The sequence below is a fragment of the Chelonoidis abingdonii genome, chromosome 10 (assembly GCF_003597395.2).
Source record: "Chelonoidis abingdonii isolate Lonesome George chromosome 10, CheloAbing_2.0, whole genome shotgun sequence".
Taxonomy (NCBI): Eukaryota; Metazoa; Chordata; order Testudines; family Testudinidae; genus Chelonoidis; species Chelonoidis abingdonii.
Window position 1 is genome coordinate 38,502,544 of NC_133778.1, and position 14,505 is coordinate 38,517,048.

The 14,505-nt window shown below is 39.7% G+C and overlaps 1 protein-coding gene across 2 annotated transcripts; it reads right to left on the bottom strand.

Moving 5' to 3' along the window:
* Window positions 1-3,262: 3,262 nt before the first annotated feature.
* On the bottom strand, window positions 3,263-13,971 carry SCRN3 (secernin 3). 2 transcript variants are annotated; one of them, XM_075070109.1, is made up of 7 exons: window positions 12,691-12,773; window positions 11,978-12,130; window positions 11,590-11,789; window positions 10,600-10,812; window positions 7,467-7,629; window positions 6,906-7,086; window positions 3,263-4,509 (listed from the first exon to the last, which is right to left on the bottom strand). In XM_075070109.1, exons 2-7 carry the CDS (start codon window positions 12,031-12,033, stop codon window positions 4,345-4,347), a joined length of 978 nt encoding a protein of 325 aa, XP_074926210.1. In that variant the 5' UTR covers window positions 12,034-12,130; window positions 12,691-12,773; the 3' UTR covers window positions 3,263-4,344. The 2 variants fall into 2 exon arrangements, with proteins under 2 accessions (XP_074926210.1, XP_032640453.1); XM_032784562.2 differs by lacking the exon at window positions 11,978-12,130 and adding an exon at window positions 13,775-13,971 and having other exon boundaries at window positions 3,264-4,509; window positions 12,695-12,876.
* Window positions 13,972-14,505: the final 534 nt, after the last annotated feature.

The window sequence follows — 14,505 nt, forward strand, 5'->3', positions numbered from 1 at the left end:
TGGCGCGAAAGGATGTCAGCTGATGTTTCCCGGAGAAGGAATGACAGACGACATTTACCCAGAACACACCGCGACAATAATGATTCAACTCAGAATCCAAGGGCGGGGAGACGTGGGAAACTGGCGCGAAAGGATGTCAGCTGATGTTTCCCGGAGAAGGAATGACAGACGACATTTACCCAGAACACACCGCGACAATAATGATTCAACTCAGAATCCAAGGGCGGGGAGACGTGGGAAACCGCTGCATCCGCGTTCAGGTTGCTGTCCAGAGCGGTCAGTGGTGCACTGTGGGATACTGCCCGGAGGCCAATAACGTCGATTTCCGTCCACACTAACCATAATCCGATATGTTAATATCGAATTTAGCGCTACTCCTCTCATCGGGGAGGAGTACAGAAATCGATTTAAATAGCCCTTTATATCGATATAAAGGGTGTTGTAGTGTGGACGGGTACAGCGTTAAATCGATTTAACGCTCTTTAAACTGATTTAAACCCGTAGTGTAGACCAGGCCTAAGTGTTTGCTAGCACAGACACAGAAGAGTCATGGTCACCTTACTCAAACTTCTATAGAAAATGTTTTACCTACTGGCATTATTTGTAACGCCTCTGATCGCTAAACCTAAAAGTCTGCATGTAAAACTTATCTTTTCAGTTTGCTTTGTATACTCCACTCAGTTTCAATTTCATCTTTTGTTTGTGGGCTCTTTCACATATGATGAAAAGGATACAGTTTACAAAAGAGTAACCCTGGATTTGTAAAACTACAAATCATCAAGGTGTCTAAATGGCAGGTGGAATATCTGAAATAACTTAATTCTTGAAATGGACTACATAAAGATGACTATCACTTTGATGGGGGCAAGGCTGATACACAGTTGCTAGAATTCTGTAGCTCTTTGTATAACAACTACACACTGGATTCTTGATTTCATATAAAAAGGTGAGGACTCTAAGGCCTTGTCTATGCTGCTAAGTTTTTTCAACAAAAGGCTACTCAGAAGGCCTTGAATTTTGCGTATGTGTGTGTGGAGACCAAAGAGGGAACAAGGGTAAGATGATGCACCCAATACTTCACTCTGTTAACATTACTAATGTATGATAAAACAAACCAGTATAGAGCCATTGGAGGGAGAGGTGACCTACTTTCAGGACCAGTATGCATTGTACATCGGATGTAGCCCCTACACAGAGAAAAGCATCTACAAAGCTATTGTAAGGTTTTCTGGGGGGTCTGTCATAGCTAGAATCCTGATCACAATTTTAAACCGCATATTTAATTGTTAGGATTATAAAGGGTGTGTTGATCACTTCCAAAAGCTTCTTGCCATGGAAGTGGTGTTACTTCAAATACTTTACATTATGGGGGAAGGTTCAAGAGCCCCTCCACTTGGCAGGTGGTATTCACGGTAGCTGTAGGATACAAGGGTTTCCTCTGCTTGGATTTTTCATGCCTCTGCTAGTGGGTGTTCCTCCTAACACAAAGAAATATTACAAGAATGTTTTCTCACAGTATTTTGCTGACTAAAGTAGGTATTTGTTGCTAAATAATCAGATGTTAGTCTATCTCTATACAATTTTAATATATATGAATAATTGCAATTGAAAGTGTGGCTTGCATTCTATTTCTATTACACAGGCTTAGTTATAGGCACAGAAAAGCAACAGTTTTAAATGGAGAAAATATACAAATAGATAAAGTTCTTCAACTTTATCCAGGAAAACGGTTTTTATCTCTGATTTCTCTGCTAATACTGATTGCAGTTACTAACCAGTTACAGAAAATTTAAACTGATTTTTAGTATGCCAGTAATATCACCAGTTATTTTATACATTCTATACTTCAGATATTTTTAAGTACTTCCTCCTTTACAAGTCTACCATACCTTTTGCTTGATTCTGTATGAATGAAGTCAGAATCCTGCATCTGTACTTCCAATCTCTTGCCAAGAATATGAAGGTAATGTTACAAATTCATCATGACGCTAATACAGGATCAAGGATTTAGCTTTGTTGAAATAAAACTTTAATAAATTAGCAGCTTTGGCAAGACAAGTTACAAATAACAAGGTGTTCATCTAAAGAAAAGTTTGGAGAGTCTCTATTTAAAACTGTCATGCTGTAAGAGTATGCACACTTCAGCTCTTTAAATACTCAGACCTATTATTCATTGTTCTTGTTAAACAGGCAATGATTCAATAAAACGATTATGAAAAACAATCCAGTGCTGTCTTGAAAAGTGCACTAGCAAAATTCATTTCAAAGTAATCATAGAGTTGTACATAAAACCAAAACACTTCTTTCTAAATAAAGGTTAGCAAATGTATAAGGATGTTAAAGCTTAAATGTTTTGTGGTAACTGGCAGGACATTTTGTATTGCTAAGATACCAAACACTCATTACCTTAAAGCAACTTGAAAGTCTAAGCTAAATTAACATATTTCAGTACAACTTACTTATTGTCAAGTTGAAGCTGTAATTTGGTTTTAAAATGACAGATTACTTTAGGCACATGTCATAAGTAGATAGGTAAGGTAAGGGTTAAGTTTCTTTTACCTGGAAAGGGTAACCAAACACCTGACCAGAGGACCAATCAGAGAACTGGATTGTTTAAAGTCTAAGGGCGGGAAATTGGTATCTCAGGTCTTTTTGTTTTCTCGCTGTGATAACAAGGTTTCTCCTAACTCCATCTTATTAAATTTTATACAAAGTCTTGAGTACAAAGGAACCCAAAGCAATTCGGCTATGAGGAGCTTTTGTTGTACGAATAGATGTGGATGGCTGTGTCTTTTGTTGTTTCTCGGCTGTGAGTTAACAAGCTTTTCCTAACTGCATCTTATCTCCAAGTTTCTCCTACACATCTGTGAGTACAAAGGAACCCCAAAGCAATTCGGCTATGAGGAGCTTTTGTTTGATATATACATGTATGTGGATTTGTTGACTGGTTTAATGGGCTATCTTTTAAATCAGAGTTTTCTTCATTTTCTTATACAGCAAGAGCCTGTATCGAGTTTCTTAATGCAAGATTATTGTTTTATATTTTCTTCTTTTTTCTATAAAGTTTTCTTTTTAAACCTGGTGAAAGTTTCTTTTCTAGTGAGGCAGAGGGGGAGGAAAAGCCAAACTCGTGTCTCACTTCCTATTGTCCCAGGCAGAAAGGCTACGGACAACGGAGGGGTTTCTGTGTTGCTAGCTGTGATTAGCTGTGAATGCATAGCCTCGGGGACGCTAGATTTGCCTCTCCGTTTGCCATTTCAAGGAGTGAAGCATAGCATTGCACCGGCTAACCCAGGAAAGGGGGGGAAGCTGGGAGAGAAGAGAGGGAGACCCAGGGCTCTGGGTCTTGGGGGTCCCCCAGGGGAAAGTTGGGGTGACTCGGGGGGCATACTAGGACGCCCAATAGTCCTAGTTGGTGGCAGCGAGAATATCCTAGCTGGTAGTGAGCTTGGGGGAGTTTCAGGTAAGCCCCCAGATTTTGGACGCAAAAGTCCAGGTTTGGGACAGGACCAGATTTTGGACTCTAAAGTCCAGGTCTGGGATTGTCAAGTTGAAGCTGTAATTTGGTTTTAACATGACAGATTACTTTAGGCACACTCATACTCAATGTGTTAATTTGAAGGTAAACTTGTCATCCATAATTGTGGAAGTGGCAATGCAACTGTAAAGTACATGTATCCTATTAGAGTAATATTAGATTGAGCTATAGTCTATCCTAGTGTACAACTGTCATGAAAACTTATTGCTGACAAGTAAAATATTTTTCTTAGTGTGGCAATTGTACAACTGGAGGATTATTAACAGAGAGTTAAAATAAGTATTGGTGCTGCGACATTTGTTTTGCAGGGAATAAAATAATCTCAAAGGATAATGATGCATAATAGTGGCTTCTCCATTTTAGAGAGTCCTCACTTGTCCATTTTAATTCAGACAGTGAAATTATGCTGTGATGATCAACTTGAGTAACACTTCTTGAGTATAAAATCTACATGCATATTCACAGAGTGAGTTATTCAAATCAAAGATGCACCGAATGAAAATCTTAATCATAAAATAACCAAGCATTTCAATACCTACTATTTAGTTGTTAATCAAGTTGCTTCTAACTGGAATTTCACCTAGTTGTCATTCTTTAGCCAAGTATCATTTAAAAGCAAAACTATTCCCTACCTTTGAAAATCTTTCTTGTTTGATCATTATCAAAAGCCTGTTGGCCAGCATGTATAAGATGCTAAATGCCTAATCATCAATGAAAAATTACTTTTGTAAAATAAGATTTGATCCCTAGAGCCATACAACTACAAGTGATGATGATCACCAAGACCAAATTCCACTGTATTTGATTTATACTCTTAGGCAATATGTGTTGATTTCCTCTTCCACACACTGTGAAAAAAGATTAACAGCTTGGTTAACGTCAAGACACCGATTTTGCAGGATTGATTCCATCCTGTTAATTTTCTCTTTCTCCAACTTCCGTATCTGTTCCAACATCTCTTTACCCTTTTCCTACAAAAACAAAAAAATACATTTCCCAATGAAACTCTAACAGCACTGTACAGTTTAAAACAAAGTCTTGCTATAGTCAATCATCTTCCTACTTAGGCTCTTGTACCTGTGCCTATAACAACAATTTGTGATGGTAGTGGGAATCAATGCTGTCCAGTTTGTCTAGGTTACATAGTGTTCTTACTCAGGTGCGCTGTCCCTCATACAGTATTTTGTCCCATCTACTTACAACTTGCAAACCTTTAGTGTGAGGTGCTGGAATAGTAAAAATAAAAGGTTCTTCAGTGCTTTCAGCAGCAAAACTTAATTGTGCAGAAGTGCCTTTTTAGAAATGGGGGGGGGGGGGGGTTAGATTCTGAATAGCCCTGTCTTTGGATGGCATCCATTTTTGGACTGAAAGTTTAAATAAATTCTAGGCTTTACTTCAACAAAACCAGTGACATTTTAGAAGTCAGCAACTAGCCTCCTTGCTCCACAAAAAATAGGCAATTATGCTGATGAGGAAAATGGGGGCCTGTAATTCTCTAAGGTGGTACCAAAAAGGAAATGGGGCTCATTTCACATCAATAGTCTTGAGCTGCCCTGAGCAGCCTTAAACAAAACAGTGATAAAAGCCTGAGCCCTTTGTAGGCTACAGCCTTGCCCATTGCTGTCATCAGCTTATCTGCGCTGATGGAAATTAGGGCTCCTGCTACTCCTAATGTAAACACAGTCACAGTGTGGCAGAGCTGTACGTTGTACTAATGCAGTAAGCATGCTTCGAAATCCTCATCTGTGGCTGGTGTGCTTACTGCTCCGCTGCTTCAAGTTTCTTGTGAGGATGTACTAGTGGGACAGTGTCACCAGGAGCTACAGCTGGAGCCTGACTAAAGATGGTATGAAAAGGAAGGGAAGACAACTGGACTTAGGAGTTAAAAACAGCAGAGAGAGGAAACACAAGAGTCAGGAAATCTAGAAAAATGATTGGCTTGATGCCACATCCTTGGCAATTAGACCAAAGGAGCTGGCAGGAGTGATAGGGAGGGCTCAGCCAGAGAGAAGCCAATCACACTACTCTTGGTAATAAATACTCCAGGATTTCTGTATTTAGCATCTATTTTCCAATAATACTTGGTGAAATCCAGAGGTCCCCATCTCCCTCAGAGTCAAAACATCCCATAATATTCATCCCTACTCCCCTTTCATCATTATAGTCTGAATTAGCTAAGGTAGCAACACCTGCAGTGTCTTCCCGCAACGGGGGCTGAACTAACTCATCGACCACCTATAACCCCTAAAATCATGTTCTCCCTCCCACTTACCCTGCTTTCAATTTGAGTAGGGTATTAGAAGATCAGTGGTCAGAGGAATGTGGTGCTTTCTAACCCTGTATTTACAAAAAACTGGCGCTCCCTGCAGCTCCTCTCCACTCCCCCTTCCCCCTCCATGTCCACTCTAGTACCTAGCTACAGCTTCTCCCATAATCTGCCTACATTGCTGCAGTTGCAATTTTAAAGCCCCCTTTCCACCCATCTACCTGCTGCTGCTCCCATATACACTGCTCCAAAGAGTGCACCAGCCCCTAGTGTACTTTAGACCTGGCCCTATTGGTTACAGGGCTTTATACTGAAATCCTTCTGGTGAGTCTAAGCAGACTCCAAACCTCAGCCTTTTTGTAACTGGTGATCCTCATACTGGCCTACGTACACCATTGGTCACAGCAACTTAGGAAGAATACACTAATATTTATTACAGAAAGTCCATGGTACCACTAGCTAATTTAAATTAAAATCCTCATAATTCAACATGCAATCTGGAGCTCAGGCAGTACCATCGCAAGCTATTATGATATTAACTCAAAACAGTGCTGAGCACATTGATGCACTTAATCAGTGGTATCCAACGTGGGGCATTCAAGGGAGACTTACAAAGAAAAGTCTGTGACTTTTAAACTGAAGTGTTTGAATCAATCCTACATGGAAGTGATAATGGGCACCCCAACCCCTCCCTTTATAAGACCCAAGAGCAGCAATTGTGAAGGCTGGTAGTGCTCTGACCAGGGGCCATTCCTTCCATGCTGGGGCTGTTGAGTAGTACCCCCAAGGTCTGGCTGGTGCAATTACAGGAGATGGAAAGAGTAGTCTGGTCTGCTCCATTTCAGGCTTTGGGAACCTTAGGCTGAGCAGGACAGACATTTGACTGGCCATGCCAGAGCCTGGGGAAATAGTTGAAGAATTGATGGCTTCTCAGCCTTTCTGAAATGTGTACATACTCGAGGCTGAACAGATTGCACGCAAGTGCACTACATAAATATTCTTTACCATCCAACAAACTGGAGCATTAAATAGTATCACATCTGCAAACCACGAGTGGAGTGAATTACCCAAATCACCACCTTGCAGTGAAATTGAATGTACCTTGAAGGTTTCCATAACCACAGCAGCACTTTCATGTTGCTTATAGAGTTCATGTCTTCGATCTGGCTTAGTCAGAAACCGTGGTTTCTTCTTCACTGGATCATCATGACCAAATGTTGGTGAACTGGTTTTTAGTAACTGAGTAATATTTGGCACAAAAATAAAAGGCTTAAAAACAGACCTAGAGAGAGGAAATAGAACACAGATCCTTAATTTATATAGTTTTATTAAAAGTACCAAGCAGAAGTCAATGCCTCATTGTATTTTCCTCTCATTTATCCCCTCTACTTCCACTGGAGAAAGGTGTCAAATAACTCTTAGCCTTGTTGTAATTACTCAGATAAAATGTGTATGACATCTCCCCACATTTACATCAACGTTATGTATGTATGTAAAGGGGTAATGAACCCCTAAATTATGACTTCTGCATTTGATTCTCACTACATTTTGGGACTTGTTTTAAAATAATAATAAAATGAAACTAATAAGCAAGTAAACAACACCATCTTATAACTTAGAAAACATTTGCTAACTTTTCATTTTAGTTAGTTATTGCATCACCTGTCAGGGTCTGGAGTTCCCGTAAAGAAGTGAATACAAGGGAGATTAGGCTCCTGAGGTAGGATAGAGACCATACTTCCAGTTGTCATAAATCCTCCTTCCATATTAATGCCACTCTCTTTATCCCGAAGAATTTCCATCATTGTTTCAGAAGTTATATTGCCTGTTTAAAATACGAAACAATGAATTTTACGTACAAGACTAGTAGCCACTAAATATCAGCTATGCTAGAACTCCCTGCTTTACTCCTCCCATTTTTCAAAGATAATGTTCATGTTAATATGCTATGTTGGCCAACTGGTGCAAAACAAGGGATATCAGACTAGTTTCTTACAGAGTAGTTAAAAACATGAAAGAGACACTTTAGCTCTGTCTAAAAGCAATCAATCCTTCAGCCCACATACATACTGGAATAAGTCACATGTTTAAAATAGCAAATAAGATTACTGTTTTATTTTTATCTTTTCTGATAAGGAAATGACAATGAGATATTGCATTTATGACTCAAGTGCTATAACAAATGTATTTTGGACTTCCAAAGTGTATGATAAATAATGAGCCTAGCAAATAGTTCAGATAAAATAACTTTTCAGATGAAAATTCATAGTTCAAGATTAAAGACTAAACTTCCTAAATGCTGTGTGGGAGTTAAGCAGACAAATCACAGTATTGCTTACTGGTATTGTCTGTGTACAAATCCCACTAGACAGCTTTGAAAATGTAAAACTAATGACAACTTTATGTGGATTTCCTGTGCACTGCTTTGAAAACGCACCTTGAAGAGATTAGACTATTACTATTTTACTTCCCAGGTAATTTAGATTTCAAGATGACTCGCTGAAATGATGCACTAGAGAACAATCAGTTTTATATCTTGAATGGAATGGAACCACACTAACGTAGCCACTTGTGAAGGGCTATGTAATACTGATCAGCAAACACCAAACTAAATAAGGCAAACTTGAGTTCAGCATCCTTGTGAAAATAACTTTCTTTCTGAGATGGGGTGAATGGTATTGGCTATTCTTGTGAAAATTCTAAAAGTAAATTATTTTAAAGTAGATAGTGTTCAAATGCTGTCTCTGTTTTGTATATATACTGTAGTGGTTTATGTGAATGCGTAGTGATGTACTGCCAATATTTTAACAAGGGCATCTACAGACATTTTTTCTCCAAATCTGGTATTACAGGTGAACAAGTGCTTATATAAAAGAGAGAGAAACAGCTAATCTATTCATTTGTTTTTCCATTTTAAAGGGATATTGGCAACTTGAAACTTCCTACACTTGCTATGTTTCCCTCATACCATCTCTCAGTGGATTAGGATTTCTAGTTTAAATGGCCTTACCATTTCTAAGAAAAGACTGCTGCTCAGTGAGAAAACTTAAGTTGACTTGTCCAAGTTTCCCTGTATATGATGCAAGTTGCAACCTATGCGGCACTTCAAGAATTGCACATGATTAATTAACCATGTGCACTCTTCTCCAGTGTATGGGCACAACGGCCTGGAGGAAGCCAGCAGGAGGAATTCATCACAGTAAACCAGACAGGCAAATGAAGGACACTAAAGAGAGGAGGCAGTTTTCATATTTGGTCAAGGTCAGTCATTGCAAACCAAGACTAAGTGCAGGTCAGCAGCTTGTCCAGCAGGCACTATGTATTACATTTTTCTTGTCTAGATCAGGTTTTTGATTCTCCTAGGTTCCCCATATAGTCTCTCAGTAGCGACTTTACAAATATAAATATCATAGCTATTTTAAAAGTTTCTCCACACACCGAAGATCAGTAGACTGGAAGACTTTTTTTTTAAGCTATTGGGAGAAAAAGCTTGGAAGGGTAGAGTATGATAACTATGCCTTTGTTGCTGCTCTAAATTAAATCACTTTTAAGGCATAGATTTAAAAAAAATCTAAAGGAAATGAAACTATATCAGGCTGATCACCTAGGGTGATTTAAAAATGGCTGAAGTAAATACCTGAAAATGGGGATTTAGGTGAAAATGCTGATATAACCTTATCACTGCTATAATACAGGTATTAAGTATTCAGAACCTGCAATTCCCAAAATGGATGCAAGATTTATATGATCACCAGAGTAAGCTATCTATAGATAATTCCCTAGCACGCAGTGAGTAAGTGCTAAAGCTGGGGTGACAGACCTCAAAAAAACAAAAAGCACCTAGGGATGCAATTTGGTTTCCGTTTAATCATTTCAAATGCAACGGTGAATACAAATGCTATTTTGAGGTATATGTAACACAGTTAAAAGCTGCCACATAGAAGCAGTTGGAAGAGAAGTAGTAGTTTCTCTCTGCATAAATGTGAAAAAAGTTATGTTAATAAGTCAGTAATTAAGAATTCCCTCTGATGTGCTGTAAATTCCTTTATCCTGCGTCCAGACAGGGTGTTTTACTAGACTATATAATTTTAACAGTAACATTTTTTAAATTATGTTTTTAATATGAGTATCTTTAAGTCCAACAACAAAAAAAAGTTAGGTTAGGCAGAATGACTTCATATTCATAGGAAAATAGTGTTCAGAGGTGGGTGCAGTTAGGCATTGTACTAATAGAGGCCTGCCGCAAAGCTTTCCCAAGCTTGTATGGGTGGCAGTGAATTTTTGGAAGTCCTTTTTTCTGGCAAGTATGTGGATGGAAAATAACCCACCTGCCTGAGCCCGGAACCCCTTCCCATACCCTGAACGACTCATTTCTAGCCCCACCCCAGAGCCGCCACCCCCAGCGAGAGCCCTTGTCCTCTCCCACAGCCCAACTCCAATTTCATGAGCATTCATGGTCCGCCATACAATTTCCATACCCAGATGTGGCCGTTGAGCCAAAAAATTTGCTCAGCCCTGGCCTATAGGTACGGCTGCAGTATTAAATGTTTAATATATAAAATTTGTTTATGATTTCTCTCCATCCAATTGAGAAAGATGCAAAAAATATTAGAAAACTTAAAAATAGTGAACAGCCCCTAAAAATCTAATCACTCTAACATTGTCTTCAATTATTATTGAATTAATCCAGTGTATGTACTTACTACCACAGCAGACTTTTTAATCGCTTGAATTAAAGGCACACACCATACTAAACACTTTATTTGATTTGCTATAGTCAAATAATAATGGGTACCTTTGTGTTTATTCAGTAGCTTATAGCCTTCACAGTATCTGCCCCTTGAAGTTGTCATTCTGGCAGTATTTACGTAGGAATATACAGCAGCAAAGTCAAATTCTTTTTCACCATCCCACCAGCCTTTGCTCTTAGCATAATCTCTCATTTTGGGATGTTCCCGATCGATCTTGGTTGTTACAGAGAGCTGATTGGAGATATTCCGCACACCCGCTGTTTATAAAATGGGGAAAGAGATCATTCAGTGTCCTTTATGCAGTGATTTATCCAGTATTTTATTTGTTTACATTTAGCTTACTGAAACATATTTTATATTTAAAAGCTTTTTTGAAGTTCTCATGTAACCTGCTGAGTTCCCCTGCAGTCATAGGGATATTTTTGGCTTCTCTCCCTCTCCCCCCCATCAGACATCCAGGTCATATCCAAATTCTGCTGCTGCTGCATCCTCTGCAGCTCTGATATTCACTTTTATTTCCATTCCCACAGCCAAGTGTTTTGTTCAGATCCTCGTTATATTCCAGCTCAACTACTATACTGGCCTCCCAAGCAATTATCTTCTCTGCCCCTCAATTTGATCCGCTCACTCCTCTTTGAATCCTTCCCGTGGCTCCATATCTATTATCACATCAGTTTTTAAACATTTTGTCACCACCCTTAAAGCTCTACATAATTCTGCCAGTCTCTTGTCATGCTTTACATTGCCCATGTCCTCTCTTCCATCGGTGTTTGCTTTCACGGTCACATCTGTGGCCCCCTATATACGGTACAACCTCCCTGAGCTCATCCGTAAGCCCCTATTCTGACTACAAGTAAGTCCCTTCTAAAGACCCATTTCTGCTATTGACATGAAAGCAGTGTGGCACACACGTACCCAGAAGCTAGCTGGATCCCCCACATCCTAATGAAGCAGTTTGTATATGAAAAGTGGGGAATTACTAATGCTGTTGCAGAGGGAAGATTTAAAACTCTAATGAAGAATGTTACCCATACCTTCTATTTTCTCTGCTGCCCAGTATTTTCCTGAAGTCTCCAGTACCCAAGCCTCCTTTCTATCAGCTATCAGAAAACTGTTATGGTAGGTAAATGCCATGTGACTCTCCATACAGTTTCCTCCTTGTCCATATTTTTCTAGCAAGTCAACCATGACAGTGAGGGCATTTTCAGCTGTATCTGCTCTTTCGAGTCCCAGTCTAAAACAAAATTAAGATGTTATCTTATGTATTTATCTTGTTTCAGAAGAATTCTTGAATATGAATATTAAAGTTGAATCTGAACAGTGAATACTGTAGTGGGGTGTGGGTACCCTGTCCCTGTCTCTGTCTCTGTCTAAACCAGAAAGGGATCAGACCCCTTCACTGGGAAGAAAGGAGGAACCTACCTGAGCTCCTCGTTAAGCTGCTGGACTGTATATCTGATTGGCTGTGCCTCCTCCATGGGGGAGGATGCAATAAAATGGAAGTGTGCGAGGGAGGAAGAACATTTCCAGGAAGTGTCCTCATTCACCCCCCATTCCCAGGTGGGAATTAACTGCCTGCTCTGAATTAAGAAAAAACGGTTAAACTATTGGCAGAGACTTCTACCATAGTAAGACTAGTTTTGTTCTTAATTGCTTGTTTCTGGCCAACTGGAAATTGGCAAAAAAAAGAAGCTAGCCTTTTTTTGTTTTTGTACATTTGTTTTATTTGGGGATCTGTGGCCAAAACTGTGACAGAAAAAAAATTGGGGAAGAACATTACAAGGCATAACCCCAACCCCTCAAACTGCAATTGTGTGCTTGTGAGAATTTCAATTCATAATTATAGCTTTTAAAAAATTCTAGAAGTACTGATAGAACAATTTTTAATATCTTCATTTGCACATTCCACACTAATGCTTCAGCCATGTCAAAGGTTCACGATGACTTTAACAGAAGTTGGAGCAGGCCTTTCTTCCTAGAAGTGTTCATATTTTAACCAAAAACAGAACAGCAGAGAAGGCAGGGTCCTTGCCTTCAGAGATATGTTCATTTTTATATAAAAATATGTATCTGGGTTATAACTTAAAACCAAATTCAAAATAGTATATCTATCTAAATACAACTAGAGTTTGTACCAACCTGAGGAGGTCCATGCCTAGGAGTGCTTCATTATCACAGACTTCTTCTCGTCCCCACACTGCTTCATTCCCAATGCAAACTCCATGTTCATTGGCTCCCATTTCTGCACCCCATATCCAAGATGGACGACTCAAAACAACTGCATATGTTTTTGCAGCTTGCTCAATTTCTATATAAGTGCACTGCAACATAAACCATGGCATGAGAAGTGTAATAAAAAATCAAAATGCTACTTAATGAATGCAGGGCCTGAAAGTTCTCATTCAGCTAGATTTCCTCTGTGAGAGGAGCTTCCAACAATAACCAACAAAATCCTATCTTTTCCTTATCCCTGCTGGAGCTGGCCCTGCTTATCCCACAAAACCATAGACTAGTAAACTGTCATTAAAAAACCCAAATTCAATAGAAATATATCTATATACTATGTAAGTGAAGTAGCAAAATTAATAGAAACAAGTTCTCTTTAAGGGTTCTCCATTCCTAATTTGCATCAGAAGACAAAATAATATCTGGTTTCCTATTCAAATGATTAAAGGGATACCCGCACATACTTTGGATCCCCAAACTCTTGTCTATTTTAAAATAGCTCTCCAATCAAGGTCATTGGTTGTTAAACACTGCTAGGGAGGTAGTTAGCTACATATTTCAAAAGGCCCACAAACTAACTTCTATGCTGCAGCTAGATAAGAGTCTAGATTATCTGTTGTAGGAGATGTTGGGCATCTATAAATAAACTAACATGCTACTAACAGCAATCTTCGTCACAAAAGGCGAAGCATGACTTAGAATAGGACCCACAAAAAGTGGGTTTAGAGTGAGTCAAATAAAAGAGGGTCCAAAAAAGCAGAATCTGAAGGGGTGCACTGAGCTGACTCTCACTGCACTAAGTCATGGGTACTTCGCATGGAGGGTTACGATCCTGCTGTGCTATTACACAGCAATACAAAACTTACACTATTTTACATCTTGTGCTTGGCCAAACATAGGAGACATTTTTAAACTAATGTTTAATTCTTTACTATTTTTATTATATGGTGGACAAGCATGGTTAGTTTCTGTTCAGGAGCACTTTGCTCTTACCTCAAGCTGATCTCCTGCCTTATGAGAAGCAGCAGGGAAATAGACTATCTCTTGCACTTCATCACAGGGTCTATCTGAATTTTTTCCAAAAACAACCCGGCTGCCAACTGTTGCTGGAGGCAGCGCCACAAATGTGTCACAGGAGCGCGGTTCAGTGGGTCTCGAAGCCATCCTTGAAATAAATAACAATGTACAGGAATGACCTTAAAATTCAGAGGTGGGGGTGCTTCGCAGCCATGAACAGGAGCCGAGTGCAGTGAAGGCATTTCACCGAGGGCTGGAGGCTAGCACACCGCTAGCTGAATGACTGCTTTCTTCTGGCCTGGGTCCCCGAAACACAGACTAGAAACCACCCTCTGGGCGAGAGCTGACGTGCGCAATGGCCCACAGGGAGCTGCTCGCCCGCGGGAGCTGGGACTTGAGGCCGCGTGCCCTGTTAGTGCAGCCGAGCCCGTCTCGCTGCTCCCCTCAAGAGGGGGCGGGGAACTGGGATCCTGCGGGGCAGGGCCAGCTTTAGGAAGTGTGGGGCCCAATTCGAACATTTTCGGTGGGACCCTGGCAGGGATGACTTAAAAAAAAAAGTGTAAAAAAAAGCCTCTCATTTCTTTCATGTATTATTTAATTTCCATAACTATATAAATAATAAAATTATATATTATATACATTACATCATATATGCTGTTGATTGGCTATTAATGATCGCCGTTTCACATGTGTGGGTCCCCGCCACT

Bases quoted from the DNA above. Each gene is read 5' to 3' on its own strand.
- SCRN3 (XM_032784562.2), bottom strand. From the start codon at position 13,945: ATGGCTTCGAGACCCACTGAACCGCGCTCCTGTGACACATTTGTGGCG. The intron at 7,630-10,599 runs GTACCCATTATT...TATTTTAAACAG, and splicing joins GCTACTGAATAAACACAAAG to GCAATATAACTTCTGAAACA. The intron at 7,087-7,466 runs GTGATGCAATAA...TCCTCTCTCTAG, and splicing joins GGAACTCCAGACCCTGACAG to GTCTGTTTTTAAGCCTTTTA.